Genomic DNA, 14,663 nt, shown 5'->3' on the forward strand with positions numbered 1-14,663 from the left:
AGCACGCAGGGAGGGAACGGGGAATGAATCAGTGCCATCCAAACCATTCACACTGCACCTCCAGATAAACCAGCCCCTAACAAACCACTCACACTGCACCTCCAGGTAAAGCAGCCTCAAACAAACCACTCACACTGCACCTCCAGGTAAAGCAGCCTCAAACAAACCACTCACACTGCACCTCCAGGTAAAGCAGCCTCAAACAAACCACTCACACTGCACCTCCAGGTAAAGCAGCCTCAAACAAACCACTCACACTGCACCTCCAGGTAAAGTAGGCCCAAACAAACCACTCACACTGCACCTCCAGACAAACCAGCCCCAAACAAACCACTCACACTGTACCTCCACATAAATCACCTCTATCCAGACCATTCACACTGCACCTCCAGACAAACCAGCCCCACCCAGAGCCTCCCAGCCCACTGACACTGCACCTCCAGGTAAAGCAGCCCCAAACAACCCCCCAGGGCACTTACACTGCACCTCGAGGTACATGGCCTGCGAGTCCTGGCCGATGGTGTTGCTGGCCGTGCACACGTACTCGCCGGCGTCCGTGTACTGGATGTCCTTGAGCGTCAGTGAGGACACACGCGCGTGGCTGCGCACCACGATCCGCCCGTCCAGTGTCTGCACAGAGCACAGCACGGTCAGGGGGCAGGGCAAATGGGCTGTCAACCTCATTTTTCAGCCTTCTGATTGTTTTCATATTTCTACTGAAGTTTCTCACCAATTATATGATAAATGAAGACTGATGTTTTGTAAGCAACATTCTTTCTGGGGGGAAAGACAAATTGATGGACTTCTGAGTTGACCACGGGGGTCAGAGAGGTGGTCCTCTCATCCCCCAATCCTTGAGCAAATTCCAAACCCTATTTAAACCCCCATATCATAATAAACTTCCTCTTTCTGTCCTCACTTCTCAGCCTGATGGGTGAGTGTCATTCTTTTTGTGTCCTGAATGCAACAACGGGCCGCTGAATAACAGAACCAATGTGATCCCAACAGAAGCTGTTTATTGTTTACATTACATGGCAGATACAGATTTTGGGTCTACTGTCCATGTGGCTATCTCTGGGTTGGCCAAGTTGCTTCTCCCTGAGGCAGGCACATCCTTCAGGACATCCAATTGCTCAATGTCCATCCTCACCTTGTGCTTCCCCTATCCAGGGTTTACATTTTTTACAGATATTTTCTCAGGCTCTCTTCTTATTTCTGATCCTGTTGATTTCTCAGTAACCTTGATGAATTCCTGAGAGCTCTAACAACAGAACCGCAGGTGGTGTGATACGATTACTCACCACCAGTTTGGCTGGTGCATCAGAATGGCCTGTGTTACACAGATACATTGCTACAGTCAGAGCACCCTGAGCCCCCTCTGGGGCTGCCGCAAAGGGATGGCACCTGTTGGGACCCTGGGCACTGAGGATTTTGGGCTTTCTGTGCTAACGGGTGTGAGCTCAATGTTTTCTGAGCCTGAGAATTGCTGAGCTCTTCCCAAGGGAAACTTTTCAATGGTTTTTCTTTTTCCCAAAACAACCTTGTGTAAACAATATTCCTTTCCCATGACGACAGGTGTTGTTTGCTATTTCTGCCACTTAGCCAATGGGAGAGGTGTCAGTGCTATGGACCAATAACATGCCTTTAGCACATCTTATAAAAGGGCAGAATGAATTGTAAATAAACCTTCTGATTTCTACTGCCTCCTGACTGGAGTCAAGCATCTTTATTTCATGTCCTATTGCGATAACTGGTGCTGACCCCCAGGCAAACACTGCATTTGAGCTGAGGCCATGGAACAGGCTCATGAAATTGAATGACAGCACTGGGATTGTGGGTGTGGAGTTTGAATAGAAGTGTGTGATGTCACAGGGTGCAAAACTTAGTATTCAACATTTTAATATATAGTATTGTGTATAAAGCAAGATGGAGGATTTAGGGTGAAGGCTTGTGGGCTGATATTTCTGGGTCTGAGAGATTTCAGCCTGCTGGCAGCTGCTGACTTTTTCCCAAGGAAGAATTTCTCAAGAAAGCTTCTTCTCAAAACAATCCTGGCACACAACTATCTTTTCTCAAAACAATCTTTCTCCAGGTGGTGTTCTGCTGTTTCTCTGGTTTAACCCATGGGATCAGAGAGGTGTCGTTCCTATTCCCCAACCATGTTCAGTCTGGATGGGAACACCTTATAAAAGGCAGTGAGAATTAGACAATAAAGCCTTTTTTTTTTATGCTCTTTGCCTTCTGAAATATTTAGAGTCTCTCATCTTTCTTTCATGTCCTACAACAACACAGGCTAACTACTTCTTCATCACCTTCTTCTCCATGGGTTTGGGTGTTTTTTTGTGACTGGGAGAACAGCTCTGCATTGCAGACCATGGGTGTTTGGTTATTGGGTTAAAAGTAAAAAAAATCGAGGTGTCATTTGTTATTGGTCTATTTGTTCTTAAAAGACCTCGGAAGGAGTTAGAGCCACCAGCGTTTTCTCACTCGTTGGCAGAGCTCAGGGTTTGTGAGACTGAGATGTAGATGAGAATTAATAAACATCTGAGTCCAAACACGAAACTGCATCTACTGAGCATTTAATCCCAGTTCTAACAGAAGATAACAAACCCACAGGCACCAGCTCCACCTCACACCAACCCTGCCCTGCTGGGGGGCATCCCCTCACCTGAGGCCAGGTGAGAGCACGAGAGGCAATTCCAGGAGGTTCCCTGGGTCACACAGGGCCCACTGTGGTGGCTCAGAGCACTCAGGGGAAGGGGAAAACATGAAAAAAAGGACCAAAGTATCAGCTGCTACATGTCTGAGAACAATGTCAAGCTTCTCCCCAGAATGGGAATAGCACAGATCCAGCTCTGGTTAAAAAGTTTTGCCAGCATGCAAAGAGAGAGAGAGAAAACAAAAAAAAAACCAACTCTCCAACAGGTTCCAGTGAGAGGAGAGAATGCAGCCCCTTCCTGTCCTCTCAGCAATTCTGGGTTTATCTCAGTGTCCCTGAAAGGGGTAAGGAAGAACAGATCCAGAGCTCAGAGTCGAATCAGGCAAAAAAGGAAGCTCAGAACTTTCACATGAATGTGGCACATAAAGAGAGGAAAGTGCAGTGAAAAGGGCAAGAAAACTTCCAGGGACAGCCCTGCCTCAAGAAAATTCCAGAACCATTTCCCACACGCAAGAGAGTGTGGGGATGCCAGTGACAGAGAGAGACAAGGAATGTAAAATCCCAGGGGATTGCCAAGGGGCTGCACCCACCCAGCCACCCCAGCCCTCGTGGTTTTCCTCTCCAGTTTGTCACCAAAGCTCCCCTAATCCAGGAGAACACAAAGCCATGGACTCCTCTCTCCCTCCTGATGCTTCTGCCTCAGCCTGGGAGCTCCAAAGCTCCTACTCCCTCCTCTCATTGCTGATTTTGCAGCACAAACACAAGGGAGTAAATCTGGCAGCCTCGTGGCTGTGCCTGCTGCTGCATCCTGCCTCTCTCCAGGAGCATCTGTTTCCTTGGAAGGTACAGGACAAGTGCTGATAAATGAGTAAAACCCTGAGGAATTCCAACAGCCAAGTGCACAGAAAACATCTCTGGCATCTCAGGTGTCAGACCTCTGGGCCTGGAGCCTCTCTCTGTGCTGAAGTCTCAGGCCCTGGGACTGGCAAAGTTTCTACAGATAAATGTCTTTTGTCACCTCAGTTAGTTCCAGGACCAGTTCATGGGCACCAGGCCAATTTCAAATGCACAGCAATAGTACCTTTAGATGACACATAAACAACCAGGTGTGGTTTTCTCCTCTCTTCCTCCCTGCCGCCATCCCCGGCCAGTGCCCTGAGCTCCAGTCCATCCCTGTCCTGCTGGGAACAGTTATTCCATGATGCCGTGGGCATCATCTCCTGGAGACTCACATGAGACTACTGCAGTACCACACAGCCAAAATCTGCCTTTCCCTCCCTGCCCTGCCTGCACTGCTCTCCTTTTGCCTGAATTTCATTTCCCTCCAAACCCCAGTTCACTTCCAGCAGTATCCACGGGTGCCAGAACTGCAGATCTGGGGGAATATTCTCAATTCTTGTCTCTGTGACCTCAGCAGGAGAATATAAGGCACAAAATACCAGCGTAGGATCAGCACAGGTGATTCTAGAAAAGGAAATTTTACACCCAAATGTCTCCTGCCTTTCTCCCACTTCCTCAAGATCCAATACAAAGAAGTGCCAGGAAATCCTGGTCAGTGATGATCTCATGGGCAATGCAGCTGGTTCTGAAGATGAAGTTCTGGTTTTAAATGCAAAAAGGCGTAAGGGGAGAAAAAGAGAGATCAGGAAAAGCACTCTAAGGAGGAGAAAAACACCTCCCCAAGAAAGCACATCACAAGGTTTCTGTGTCCCTACTGCAGCCCCTCAGGGGCTCTGGCTGTTGGAGACAGGATAGGCAGGAATTTGGGAGCCAGATGTTGACATCTGGAACCCTTCTCCTCAAATCTCCCTGATTGCAAGGATCTGGGATAACAAAATGTTCCCTGGTGCTGGGGGAAGCAGCTCAGGGGCACGGGCAGTGAATCATCCTCAGACCAGAGCAGGATGTTCCCTGTATTGCCAATTATTGCAATTTATCCTCAGCTACCGCAGGTGCTTTTCCCCAAATTCCAGCCATGCCCTGGGGCACAGGCACTGTGATCACAGCTGGGCAAGAGCTCAGCAGCCCAGGGCCAAGGGAGGAGAGCAGAGACAAATAAAATGCATTTATCCTCCTTCCCGACACCTTCTGGAGCTCTGAGGTCTTTCCCAAACCAGCATCCAGGATAATTCTGCACAGTGCTGTCTCCTCCTCACCCACATCCTCAAAAACCCCCAAAAATCCCCACCCCAGGCAGGAATGCCACTGAAGGAAGACGAGGGGTCTCTCCTTGCTCTGTGCAGTGTTTGATATTTGTATTTAACTGCAGCCCCAAATATTCCAGAGGCTGCACCCAGCTACCAGAGGGGCATCACCAGTTTGGGCTGTCACTGGCACCCAGAGATGCTGCCAGGCCTGACTTCACCTCCTCACCCAAAATTCCTTCAGTAAAAGTAAGATAATCAATGCCAAACATTCCCTGACCTTCATCCTGCTGCTGGAATCCACTGCTAAAAGCCCCCAGGCGACTTCAAAGCAATTTAAAAGCAATTTTAGAGAGATCTCCTGCACCCCACTGGGGTGTTCTAAGACAGAGACAGTAAGAAATTTAGAGACAGCAAACTTAATAGTATTAGTGCTCATATTAATCAAAAGCTGGGGAGAGGGAGAGCACAGAGGAAATTCTGGGGGCAGGGAAGGGACAGCTGGGACAGGAATTCACGTCACTCCTGGAGAGATGCAACTCCTCAAATTCCAAATTCTTCAATGCAAACTGCTCTGGGTATCTGATGCCTCCACCTGCCACAACCCAACAGATTGTTCTGAAGGCAGAATGGGCAGGATCCCCTCAGCCCTCCATGGAACACAGCTGGGTGCTGCTCAAGTTACAGCTTCATTTTGTTCACTCTCTGGGATTTAGGATGGCTTAAAAATCATTTTTAAAAAATCAGAGCCTCCACAAAGTTGGTCCTAAAAATACAAATCCAAGTCACCCAGTTCTGACAGCTCATTTTGTTCTCCACCTGACCCCTGTTATTTGCTTGGGAACTTTCCTTCTGGTCCATTTTGAAGCGAGAGTGCTACAAATCAGCTGCATTATTATTGCTATTATTATTACTATTATTATTATTAAAGCACAGCACTGAATGTGAAATCAAATCAAACCCCATTTGCACCGACCCCAGTCACTGCATTATCCCACCTCCCCCTCGCTGACCCTTGCAGATCAAAGACAAATAAAAAGAATTGAGCAATTTGGAGCATTTTCTGGAGAAATGCCCCTGGTGAAAGGTTTCTCTGCATTGACTTGGAAATGGAACATGATGCAGTTGTGTCCTTTAAAGAGAAGGTCAAACTGAAGGAGTGCCATGAGCAAATAGGTGAGTTGGCTGGAGCAGAGGAGGCTTTTCCTTGGGGAAAAATGACTTTCCCAAAAGACAGGTTGGTGTTAATTCTCCCCTCTCTGAAAGAGAGGATGATTCACACTGGCAGCATAGGAAAAAAAAATGGTGAAAACAGCATTTTACATTTGCTTTTAATTTTAATTGCCTTTTCTTGAATTTTTAAGTGACAGGCAGAGTTCCTCACTCCCAACACAGCTACTTTGCTCATCCAAAAAAATGCATCACTACATGCCAGGCAATTTCTAACTCTAGAAGCTGCTTCTTTTACGTGTTGGTATTTAATTAATCTGGGTCAGATTAAAGCCAGTTTAGTCGGTTACTGCACTAGAGATTTGTTAATCTGTGATGCTTAGAAGAGAAACCAAAAACCAACAACCTAAGGAGTTTGCTAAAGGTCTGGTAATCTGATACCTCTTGTTTCTCGGGCCGGGTCCACGAAGCCTGGAGAGAACAGATATAGAACACAACAAGAACAACAGAAAAAAAGCAATAAAAGTTTATCAAAGGTTGCTTTCAGGTACCAGTGTTTGCAGCACAATGAGCTGTGTGCACATGCAGGCTCCAAGCTGTTCATCTCCTGTTTGTGTGGGGGGATCACAGCTTCCCTTGCCCAGCAATTTGGGTTGGCATTCACCATTTCACAGCCTCTAATTGGTCCTTAAATGACTAAACAGAGCCTGATGGCACCTCAAAAGTGATTTATGACATAGCAGTGACTGTTTCCTTGGTCACAGCTCACCTTTCCTACACACCTGGTGCTCAGGAAGTGACTCTGCCCACACTGAATTGCAGAGTACAGACCTGGTGCTGTGCCCCTGGTCTGTCTGCCACCCCACACCGATTAATTAACACTGATTAATGTGCTCATCATGCATTTGGAGCCCTGGTTCCATGCAGGCTGTGCCAGGAGCAGCACAGGAGCCCCCAGCTGTGCTCAGGCATGGCAGTACCCGGGCCCTGCTGGGCTGGGGACAGCCCCACAACAGAGAAATGTGCCCAAACCTCACATTAAAGCCAAGACTTCCCACTCAGAGAAAGCCACCAGCAGCACAGGCCATGTCCCCTGTGCTTCACAAAGAGCCAGGCTGCTGCATTCCATTTCCCCCCACCCTGTAATTTATATTTCAGGTATCTCCTGGTCTCTGTTATTTCAGTTGATCCCCTTCATCTCAGGAGTCAAAAATCACCTGCTGAGATGAGGGCCAGGATGGCATCACCGGCACAGTGACACTGTGGGGATGTCACAGCACACACGAGTGACAGGGATGGAGATGGAGGCTCGGGGAATGAGAACCAAAAACAGAGCCCTGCTGCCATGGGGCCTCCAGGAGACATTGAGAGACTGAAATACCAACAGATGGGACACACAGCCTCGTCTGACAATGCCTCTGCTGACAGCAAATGGTTCGTTTGTGGCTGGAAGCCTGAGGTGCTTCACCAGCCCCTGGAGGGATGGGGACACTTCCAGGAGCTGGGCATTTCTAGGTGGAGCCATCCTGCTGAAAGCTGAGCAGGCGGCCCAAGAATCCAGAATAATCTGTTTTTATGTCCAGGGAACTCCCTTGTGAGTCCCCTGCCACTCCTGCTCGCTGCTGTCTGTAGTGTCAGCTCAGGGGGACACTTTTATCCCTTGGTGTCAACCCAAAGGAAGATGAAGAAGGAGAAACACTCATTCCCAAACCCTCAGTTTGGAATGGCCCTCAGGAGGGTGGGAAAAGAAGCAAAACCACACTCCCCATCCCAGAGAATTCCTGACTAACTCCTCCTCAGCAAGGCAGGGACAGAGCAGCTCCACCCAGCACCCAGCAGGGAGTGAGGGGGGGATCCAAGGCCTTGTGCACCCTCAGATTCCTCAATTATGTGACCCAGAGAAGCAGAGGAAGGATGGCCTGGGCTGTTTGTAGGACAGCACAATGGAGCTCACCTGTCACAGGGCTAGCAGACACCTGTAACTGAGCCAAGCAGCTCAGATCCCTGCAGAAATCTGCATTTTCCTGCTGGAGGACCAGGGAGCCTCGTGGGGCAGCCCTGGGGGAAAGGCCCAGTGACAGCACACAGGTTAAACTGTGTTTTTTGGGATGCAGGAGGGAGCAATCAGAGCTGATCCCTTCCTCTGGTCTTTGACTCCTTGAGGGAGAAGATGCTCCCCATGTTTTCTGCCCTCCAGGGAATGGGGAGAGCAGCTCCCAGAGAGATCCAGCCCTGGATAAAGGATCAAGGACCTGCAGAGTGTTTCCCTCCCACCCCCACAGGCTGAGCTCCTCTACTGAGTGACAAACCCAGGAATGTCCCACAACTGCCCCATGGAAAGGTGGCTGAGCACCCAGACACTGGGGCACCCCAAAATCTGCCAGGAGACACAGCTGAACTAAAACCTCCTTCTTCTTTGGGGGTTTAAAGGGTAGGTTTTCCAGAATGTTATGGCAGTTAAGACATCTCTAAAAATCTATACTGAGGGATGATTACAGGAGCAAACAACACAAAGCAAGAAGGAAGCATCCAAGTACCTGGATAATAAAAATATTCAAAAGTAGGCTTGATACTTCCTAAAATAGCATAATTTGTCCTGCATCAAAGACCATCCACTTCCCTGTGCTGTCCCAGAGAAAGAAAGTGGAGAATGAACTGAATAAATGCATTTGTAAGAGAATATTTAATAGAATTAAATACTCAAATAGAATCTGTAGTAGAATATTTATAGAGCTATTCTGACCTCAGGATTTTCTGGATGACTGAAACGTTCACCTCAACTTAGAGCACGAGAGAGAATGGGAAAAGTACAAAACAAACCAAAACAAAATGCACACACACACACACACACACAAAATAATCCAGCCTAGAAAGTGCATGGGATGTGATAAAAGAATGTTTGCCCTGGAGGTTTGAAGCAGCACATGAACACATGGGCAGCACCTCAAACCTTGGCTGTTCCCCCATCTCAAAGTGTCGGAGTATGAACATTTCCCTTGCTATTGATCACCAACCTGAGAGCATCAAGCAGAGTCTCAAAAATCAGCAAAAATCAGTTAGCAGTTTTGCCATGGAGCTCTTGATGATTTAACTGGGCTGCACAGGGGGGCTCTGCTACCACCTGATTCAGTTTTCACTTTCTCCTCCCTTCCCCAGCTCTGCCCATGGCTGTGATCCAAACTCCAGAGCACTGGAGCCCTTGGCCTTTCCCAGGGCTCTCCTAACAGAGACAAACCCATTAATAAATAACCTCAAATCCTGCCCAAACAGCTCCCCCAGTCAGGCTGCAGCTTCTGCAGGCACTGGAAACCTCTCCCTGAACATTGCATGGATTCACAGCAGCCCTGGGATCCAAAAGATGCTAAGAAAGAACTGAAGCTGGGGAACTTTGGCACCCTGATTAATAAAGTTACACATGAACGACGTGGGGAGGGGCTGACGTCATGGGGGCAATTAAAAAAGCTCATTTAGGAGCTGCAGTGCAGGACAGCAGCTGTGGGGACAAGTGACAGTGGACACCTCTGTTGCTCCAAGACTTTGAGAGTGTCACCTGCTGCCTCCACACTGAGCCAGAACCTCTGGCATGGCCAAGGCAGCTGAGCCCTGAAGCGTCCTGTTATTAGGAGATTATTAATTAGCAGCAAATCCTCACTCCTACTTCTGTCCAGCCCTTCTCTGGCTCCAAATTCTGCCTCCAGATCACTTACGAAACATCCCCAGCACAGCAACACATCCTAACCTCGCCTAATTAAAGGAACTGTCGCCAATAACAACACCAGCACTCTTCCTCAAGAAGAAAAAAACTGCTAATTATTTTTGCCTTTTAAGAACAAAATGCTATTGATGGGATCAACAGAACAGGTGAGCACAAAAGGCAGCCAGGCTTTTGTGCCTCAGGGATGTGCAGTGTCAGAGGACAGCACGGAGGAGGAGGAGGAGGGATGAACAGGCTCATTTTGGATCCACTGCATCCTGGACAGCCCTCACCTGCCATCTGCACAGCTCTGGGATCAGGGGGCTCATTCCCACCTCCCACAGGCTTCCTGCACCTCTGGAGAGGGTTGAGGGTCTCTCCAATTGAATTCACCCCTGGTGAACACGGCAGGAATTACCAAAGGTCCCCCAGCTGCCCCAAGCCGAGGTGGCCCTGCCCAGGAGGGCCCCTGTGGGTGGCACTGCCCCAGGTGTGACCCGTGCAGGGACAGCAGCAGCTCCACGTGCACTCACATGCAATTCCAGGCCAGGGACAGGCAGGGAGGAGCTGTGCTGAGCCCAGGACCCCGGGGGGCTTTGGGAAGGGCTTTGGGAAGGGCTGTACCTTCTCCTCGTTGCTGATGTTCCTGGTGGAGGTTCTCCAGGTGATGGAGGGGATGGGGTCCCCCGAGGCCTCACAGGTCAGTGTGATCTGATCCTCCAGCTCCATGGCTGTCTTGTTCTCCACATAGGTGATCTTGGGCTTGGCTGGGGAGGGAGAGAAAAAGGAGCCTTGGCTCAGGTGGAGCTCAGGGTGAAGCTGGTCTGTCACCAGCAGTGTTTGGAGCCAGCAGCCCTGAGGACAGCTGGGACAAGTTACTGCCAGCTGGGGAAGGAGCACAGGGACTTTTACCAGGGCACCTCCTGGCAGAAGTAAAGACCTGAAAAACCTCCTCTGCTCATTCTCACAGCTGAGGCTCCTAAGAGAGGACCCATTTCAGAGTGAACAAATGCTCAGCCCCCAGGATTACCAGCTCCCTGTTCCACCTCCCTGCCCCAAATTAACCCTCTTCTAAGCAGCTTTGTCAGGTGGCTGCACACAAGGCAGGGAGAATTCCATATCCCTTAACACTTCCAGACTCCTGGGAGGCAGGAGAGCTCCTCATTCACTCCTCTGAGCCCGAGGTCACTCACACTGTGCTGGGGTGGAGCTCACCTCCCTGCCCAGGTTGCAGCAAGTCCCACTCAAGTGCTAAAGCTCTTTTTGATGGATCAGAATTCAGCCTGGAGGATATTTCCATGAACCTGTGGGTCTCATTCCCCCAGCCCTGCCTGTGTTTTAGCAGAGAGCAGCTGGATGAGTTTCCCCTCACCACACAGAGGTGCACAGGCACAGGGGATCAGCCCCAGCAGGCATTAACTGGGATAAGCAGCTCCTTGTCCTGATTTAGGGCAAATTTGGGAAGAAGCCTCCCAATGGGGTCCCTCTGGGAGGCAAAGTGTCCCTCCAGGATACTCCCCCAGCTGCCCTCAGTGTCACCAACACGCAGCTGGGCTGTCAGGCGGTGGTTACCAAAAACTTTGAGGTGGATGGTGGCGTCGGCCTCGCCAGCCTTGTTCTCAGCAATGCAGATGTACTCGGCCTCGTCGCTCTTGTCCACCTTGTGGATCACCAGCTCAGAGCCATCGTAGTTGAAGCTGTATTTGTCTTCGTCCTCTGCCTCCTCCACGGGCTCTCCATCCCTGGGGACGCAAACCACATGGGGCTGTGCTGGCAGAAGTGACCCAAGGCTGGTTCAGGCCCTTGTTATATAGCAGCTCCTTGTGCTGAGAAGGACCAGTGTCACCCTGATTTTTCAGCCTTCTGATGTTTTACATTTCTGCACTGGAGTTTCTCATGCATTGTAACATAAATAAAGAACAATCACGCATTTGTAAATCACGCATTCTTTCTTGTTGGAAAGACAAATTGATGGACTTCTGGCTTGACCAGTGGGGTCAGAGGTGTCAATGTCATCCCCCAATCGCTGGTCAAAGTCCAAACCCTATTTAAACCCCAAACCCAAAATAAACTTTTTTCTTTCTCATCTCACAACCTGAAGGTCTGAGTGTGATCTTTTCATGTCCATCTGGAGACAGACCAGCACCTTCTCCTCTCCCCACAGGCTCCAGAGCTCACCTGGAGACCTAATCCCAACCTTTCTGGCCCCAGGGCTCTTGGCAGCTGAACCTCTCAGCTCCTGCACACCATGGAGCTGTAACCCCACCAAAGGTGGCTCCTTGTCTGCCAAGGCACCACCCCAAGCTGCCATCAGCTTTCCCATGTCAATCTGTGCTCCTAACCCTCACCAAAGGCTGCAGAATTCCAAGGACAGTGTCCCTGGAGTGGGAATCACTGCCTGACAGGGACATGCAGGAAGCTGGGAGGGGACACAGCTGACCTGGCTGAACGACGGAGAGGCACTGAATGAATGGCACTGAAGGAATTCCTTGCCTTGCTTTGTTTTATTAAACTGTTCTTATCTCAACCAACAGGATTTTTACCCTCAGATTCTCCTCCCTGGGTGGGCTTTGTGCTCCCTGCCTAACTCACAGCAGAAGGTGACTTCAGCCCCATCGTGGGGCCATTCTTGGGAGAAAAATCAACTCATCCCAGTTAGAACATTCCCTTCCCTCCAGCCTGGGGAGAAAAATTAACGCATCTCAGTTAAAACATTCCCTTCCCTGCAGTCTGGCTCTCCAGGCCTGGGGGGAAAAATCAACTCCTCCCAGTTAGAGCACTCCCTCCCCTCCAGGCTGGCTCTCCAGGCCTGGGGAGAAAAATCAACTCCTCCCAGCTAGAGCACTCCCTCCCCTCCAGGCTGGCTCTCCAGAGCCCAGCAGGACAGAGCACAGTCTCTTACTTTGTCCAGGTGACGGTGGGCTCAGGAAAACCATCAGCATCACAGGCCAGGGTGACAGACTGGCTGAGGTTGGCAGTGGCGTTCATGGTGCTCTGCCTGGCACGCACCGAGGGAGGCACTGCAGGGGAGAAAGGCACAGGTGAGCTGGGGAGGACAGGAGGTGTGAGCCACAGCGAGGCTCCCTGTGCATCTCTGATGGCACCAAACCCTGTCACCATCACCTGCAGGGCTCCATCAATGAGCCTGAGGCATGTCCAAAGCCACCAGCACAGGGGAGGAAGGGCAGTGGGTGGGGAGACACAAAAAACCCCTCAGTTTGGTGGCCAGCAGCACTTGTGAGTGCCACCAAGCTCAGTTCCTCACTCTGAGCTCCAGGTTTCTTGATGTGCTTTTATCCTGCAAACACCTGAATTTTCCTGGCAAACCCTCCCTGCATTCCATGGACATTGGACATGCTTTCCATGGACACTTTCACTGGACACAGCAGAGGAAGAGGATGGTGTGGAGCTGAGGCAGCACCTCCAGCTGCAGCCTGGGCTGAGGTGCTGCTCTGAGCCCCTCACCGTTGACGATGACCTGGATGTCCTTGAAGTTGATCTCCCCACGGGCCAGGATCCTCCCCTCACACCTGTAGGTGCCCTCATCTGTCTTCTTGATGCCCCGGATCTGCAGGTAGTTGTTGGACAGGACGATGAACCGCACTGCAAGGGACAAAAGGAACGGGAGCTTGCTCCAGCTTCTCCTCTCCTCGCCCCTGCTGGGCTTGGTGGGACAAAAGCTCCCTCCCCACCATGAAATGGAGATTCTCTGTATCTGGATCTGCTTCTGCTAAAGAGGAAATGTGTGGAGAGCAGCCCTCTGCTGAGGGAGATGAACAGGTAAATGTTCCCACAGACACACTGATATTGGGCAGTGAGCAGTTTGGGATTCATCCCTGCTGCCCAAGAGCTCCAGCCTCACCCCCTGTGTGCCAGGGCTGGGGAAGCTGCTCAGTCAGGGCCTCTGCCAGCCCCTCTGACCATGGCAGTCTGCAGCATTTGGGAAGAAAAGGAAAAGTTCTTGCAAGGAGCTTTCAACCTCTTTTCCTCTTAAAGGCTGGAGGGTGTCCCAACATGCAGCTTTTCTGTCTGATGGCACTCCTTTGATCTGTATTTTTTTCCAGCACTCCTTGGCTCATTCTAGTGCCAAAGCCTGATGGGCAGTTCAGTGGGAACACGACTGCCCTGCCACTGGCAAACCACAGCACCTGGGATAACTAAATTCACATCCCACGCCCTCGTGCCAGGCACAGACTGATCCTCCTGCCCCTTGTGAGCACCAACCCTTTGTGTGGGAGGGAGATGGACACTTGACCCCGGAATGGATGAGAATCAAGGCCTTACCATCCTTTTTTAGGATGACATCCCTGCCTTTGTGCTTCCAGATGATGGTGGGGGGCAGGGAGCTGACCACGTCACACACGATCACAGCATCGTCCCCTTCCTTGAACTCCTGAGGGGTGGGAGCATTCTTGAACATCAGCTTTTCTGGAAACAAAGAAAGGAGGAGGTCACTGCAGCTTTCTCAGCACACCTGGAGCTGTGCTCCTGCCTCCAGCCTGAGGGGAGCAGAGAAACCCCCAAACCCCAGAAATCTCCTTGTTCCCAGGGGAGGATAAATGTCTGAGTGAATGCACTGCCCACAGCAGCCCCATTTCCAGCCACTCTGAATAATGCCCACTGCAAGGTGTGAGCTGGGACTGCTCCCAGCAGGGAGAAGCTGCTGGCAGGGCTCTGCTGGAGCAGCTGAAGGCTCACTGCAAACCTTGGGACACATGGGCCCCTCTTCACCCCACACAAGAGCTGTGTGTCACCCACAGCAGCTCCTCTCCTGTTACCCCTGCCAGAAGCACCAGCATCCTCTCCTTCCACCTCTTGCTCTGCTGCCTTTCAGAAGGATTTCAGCTGTGGAGGTGCTGGACATTCCCCGACCATCCAATTCATCCCGATTCCCACCTTCCCTTCCATACCAAGAAAGAAGACTGCATCTTAATACCTCCTTTCCTTTCCTTTCCTTTCCTTTCCTTTCCTTTCCTTTCCCTTTCCCTTTCCCTTT

The 14,663-nt window shown here is 50.5% G+C and overlaps 1 protein-coding gene across 3 annotated transcripts in view; it reads right to left on the reverse strand.

The window, feature by feature from the left end:
- NCAM1 (neural cell adhesion molecule 1) overlaps nt 1–14,663 on the reverse strand; it is a 44,374-nt gene that overhangs the window by 29,131 nt on the left and 580 nt on the right. For all 3 annotated transcript variants that reach the window (XM_083878162.1, XM_083878164.1, XM_083878163.1), the window contains exons 2-7: nt 13,952–14,095; nt 13,133–13,270; nt 12,570–12,687; nt 11,240–11,409; nt 10,292–10,434; nt 480–630 (exon numbers count right to left, since the gene is read on the reverse strand). In XM_083878162.1, the coding sequence (XP_083734288.1) occupies nt 480–630; nt 10,292–10,434; nt 11,240–11,409; nt 12,570–12,687; nt 13,133–13,270; nt 13,952–14,087 (856 nt within the window). In that variant the 5' untranslated portion in view covers nt 14,088–14,095. The remainder of the gene's footprint in view (nt 1–479; nt 631–10,291; nt 10,435–11,239; nt 11,410–12,569; nt 12,688–13,132; nt 13,271–13,951; nt 14,096–14,663) is intronic.

The sequence above is a fragment of the Zosterops lateralis genome (genome assembly GCF_965231275.1).
Source record: "Zosterops lateralis genome assembly, chromosome: 25".
Classification (NCBI taxonomy): domain Eukaryota; kingdom Metazoa; phylum Chordata; class Aves; order Passeriformes; family Zosteropidae; genus Zosterops; species Zosterops lateralis.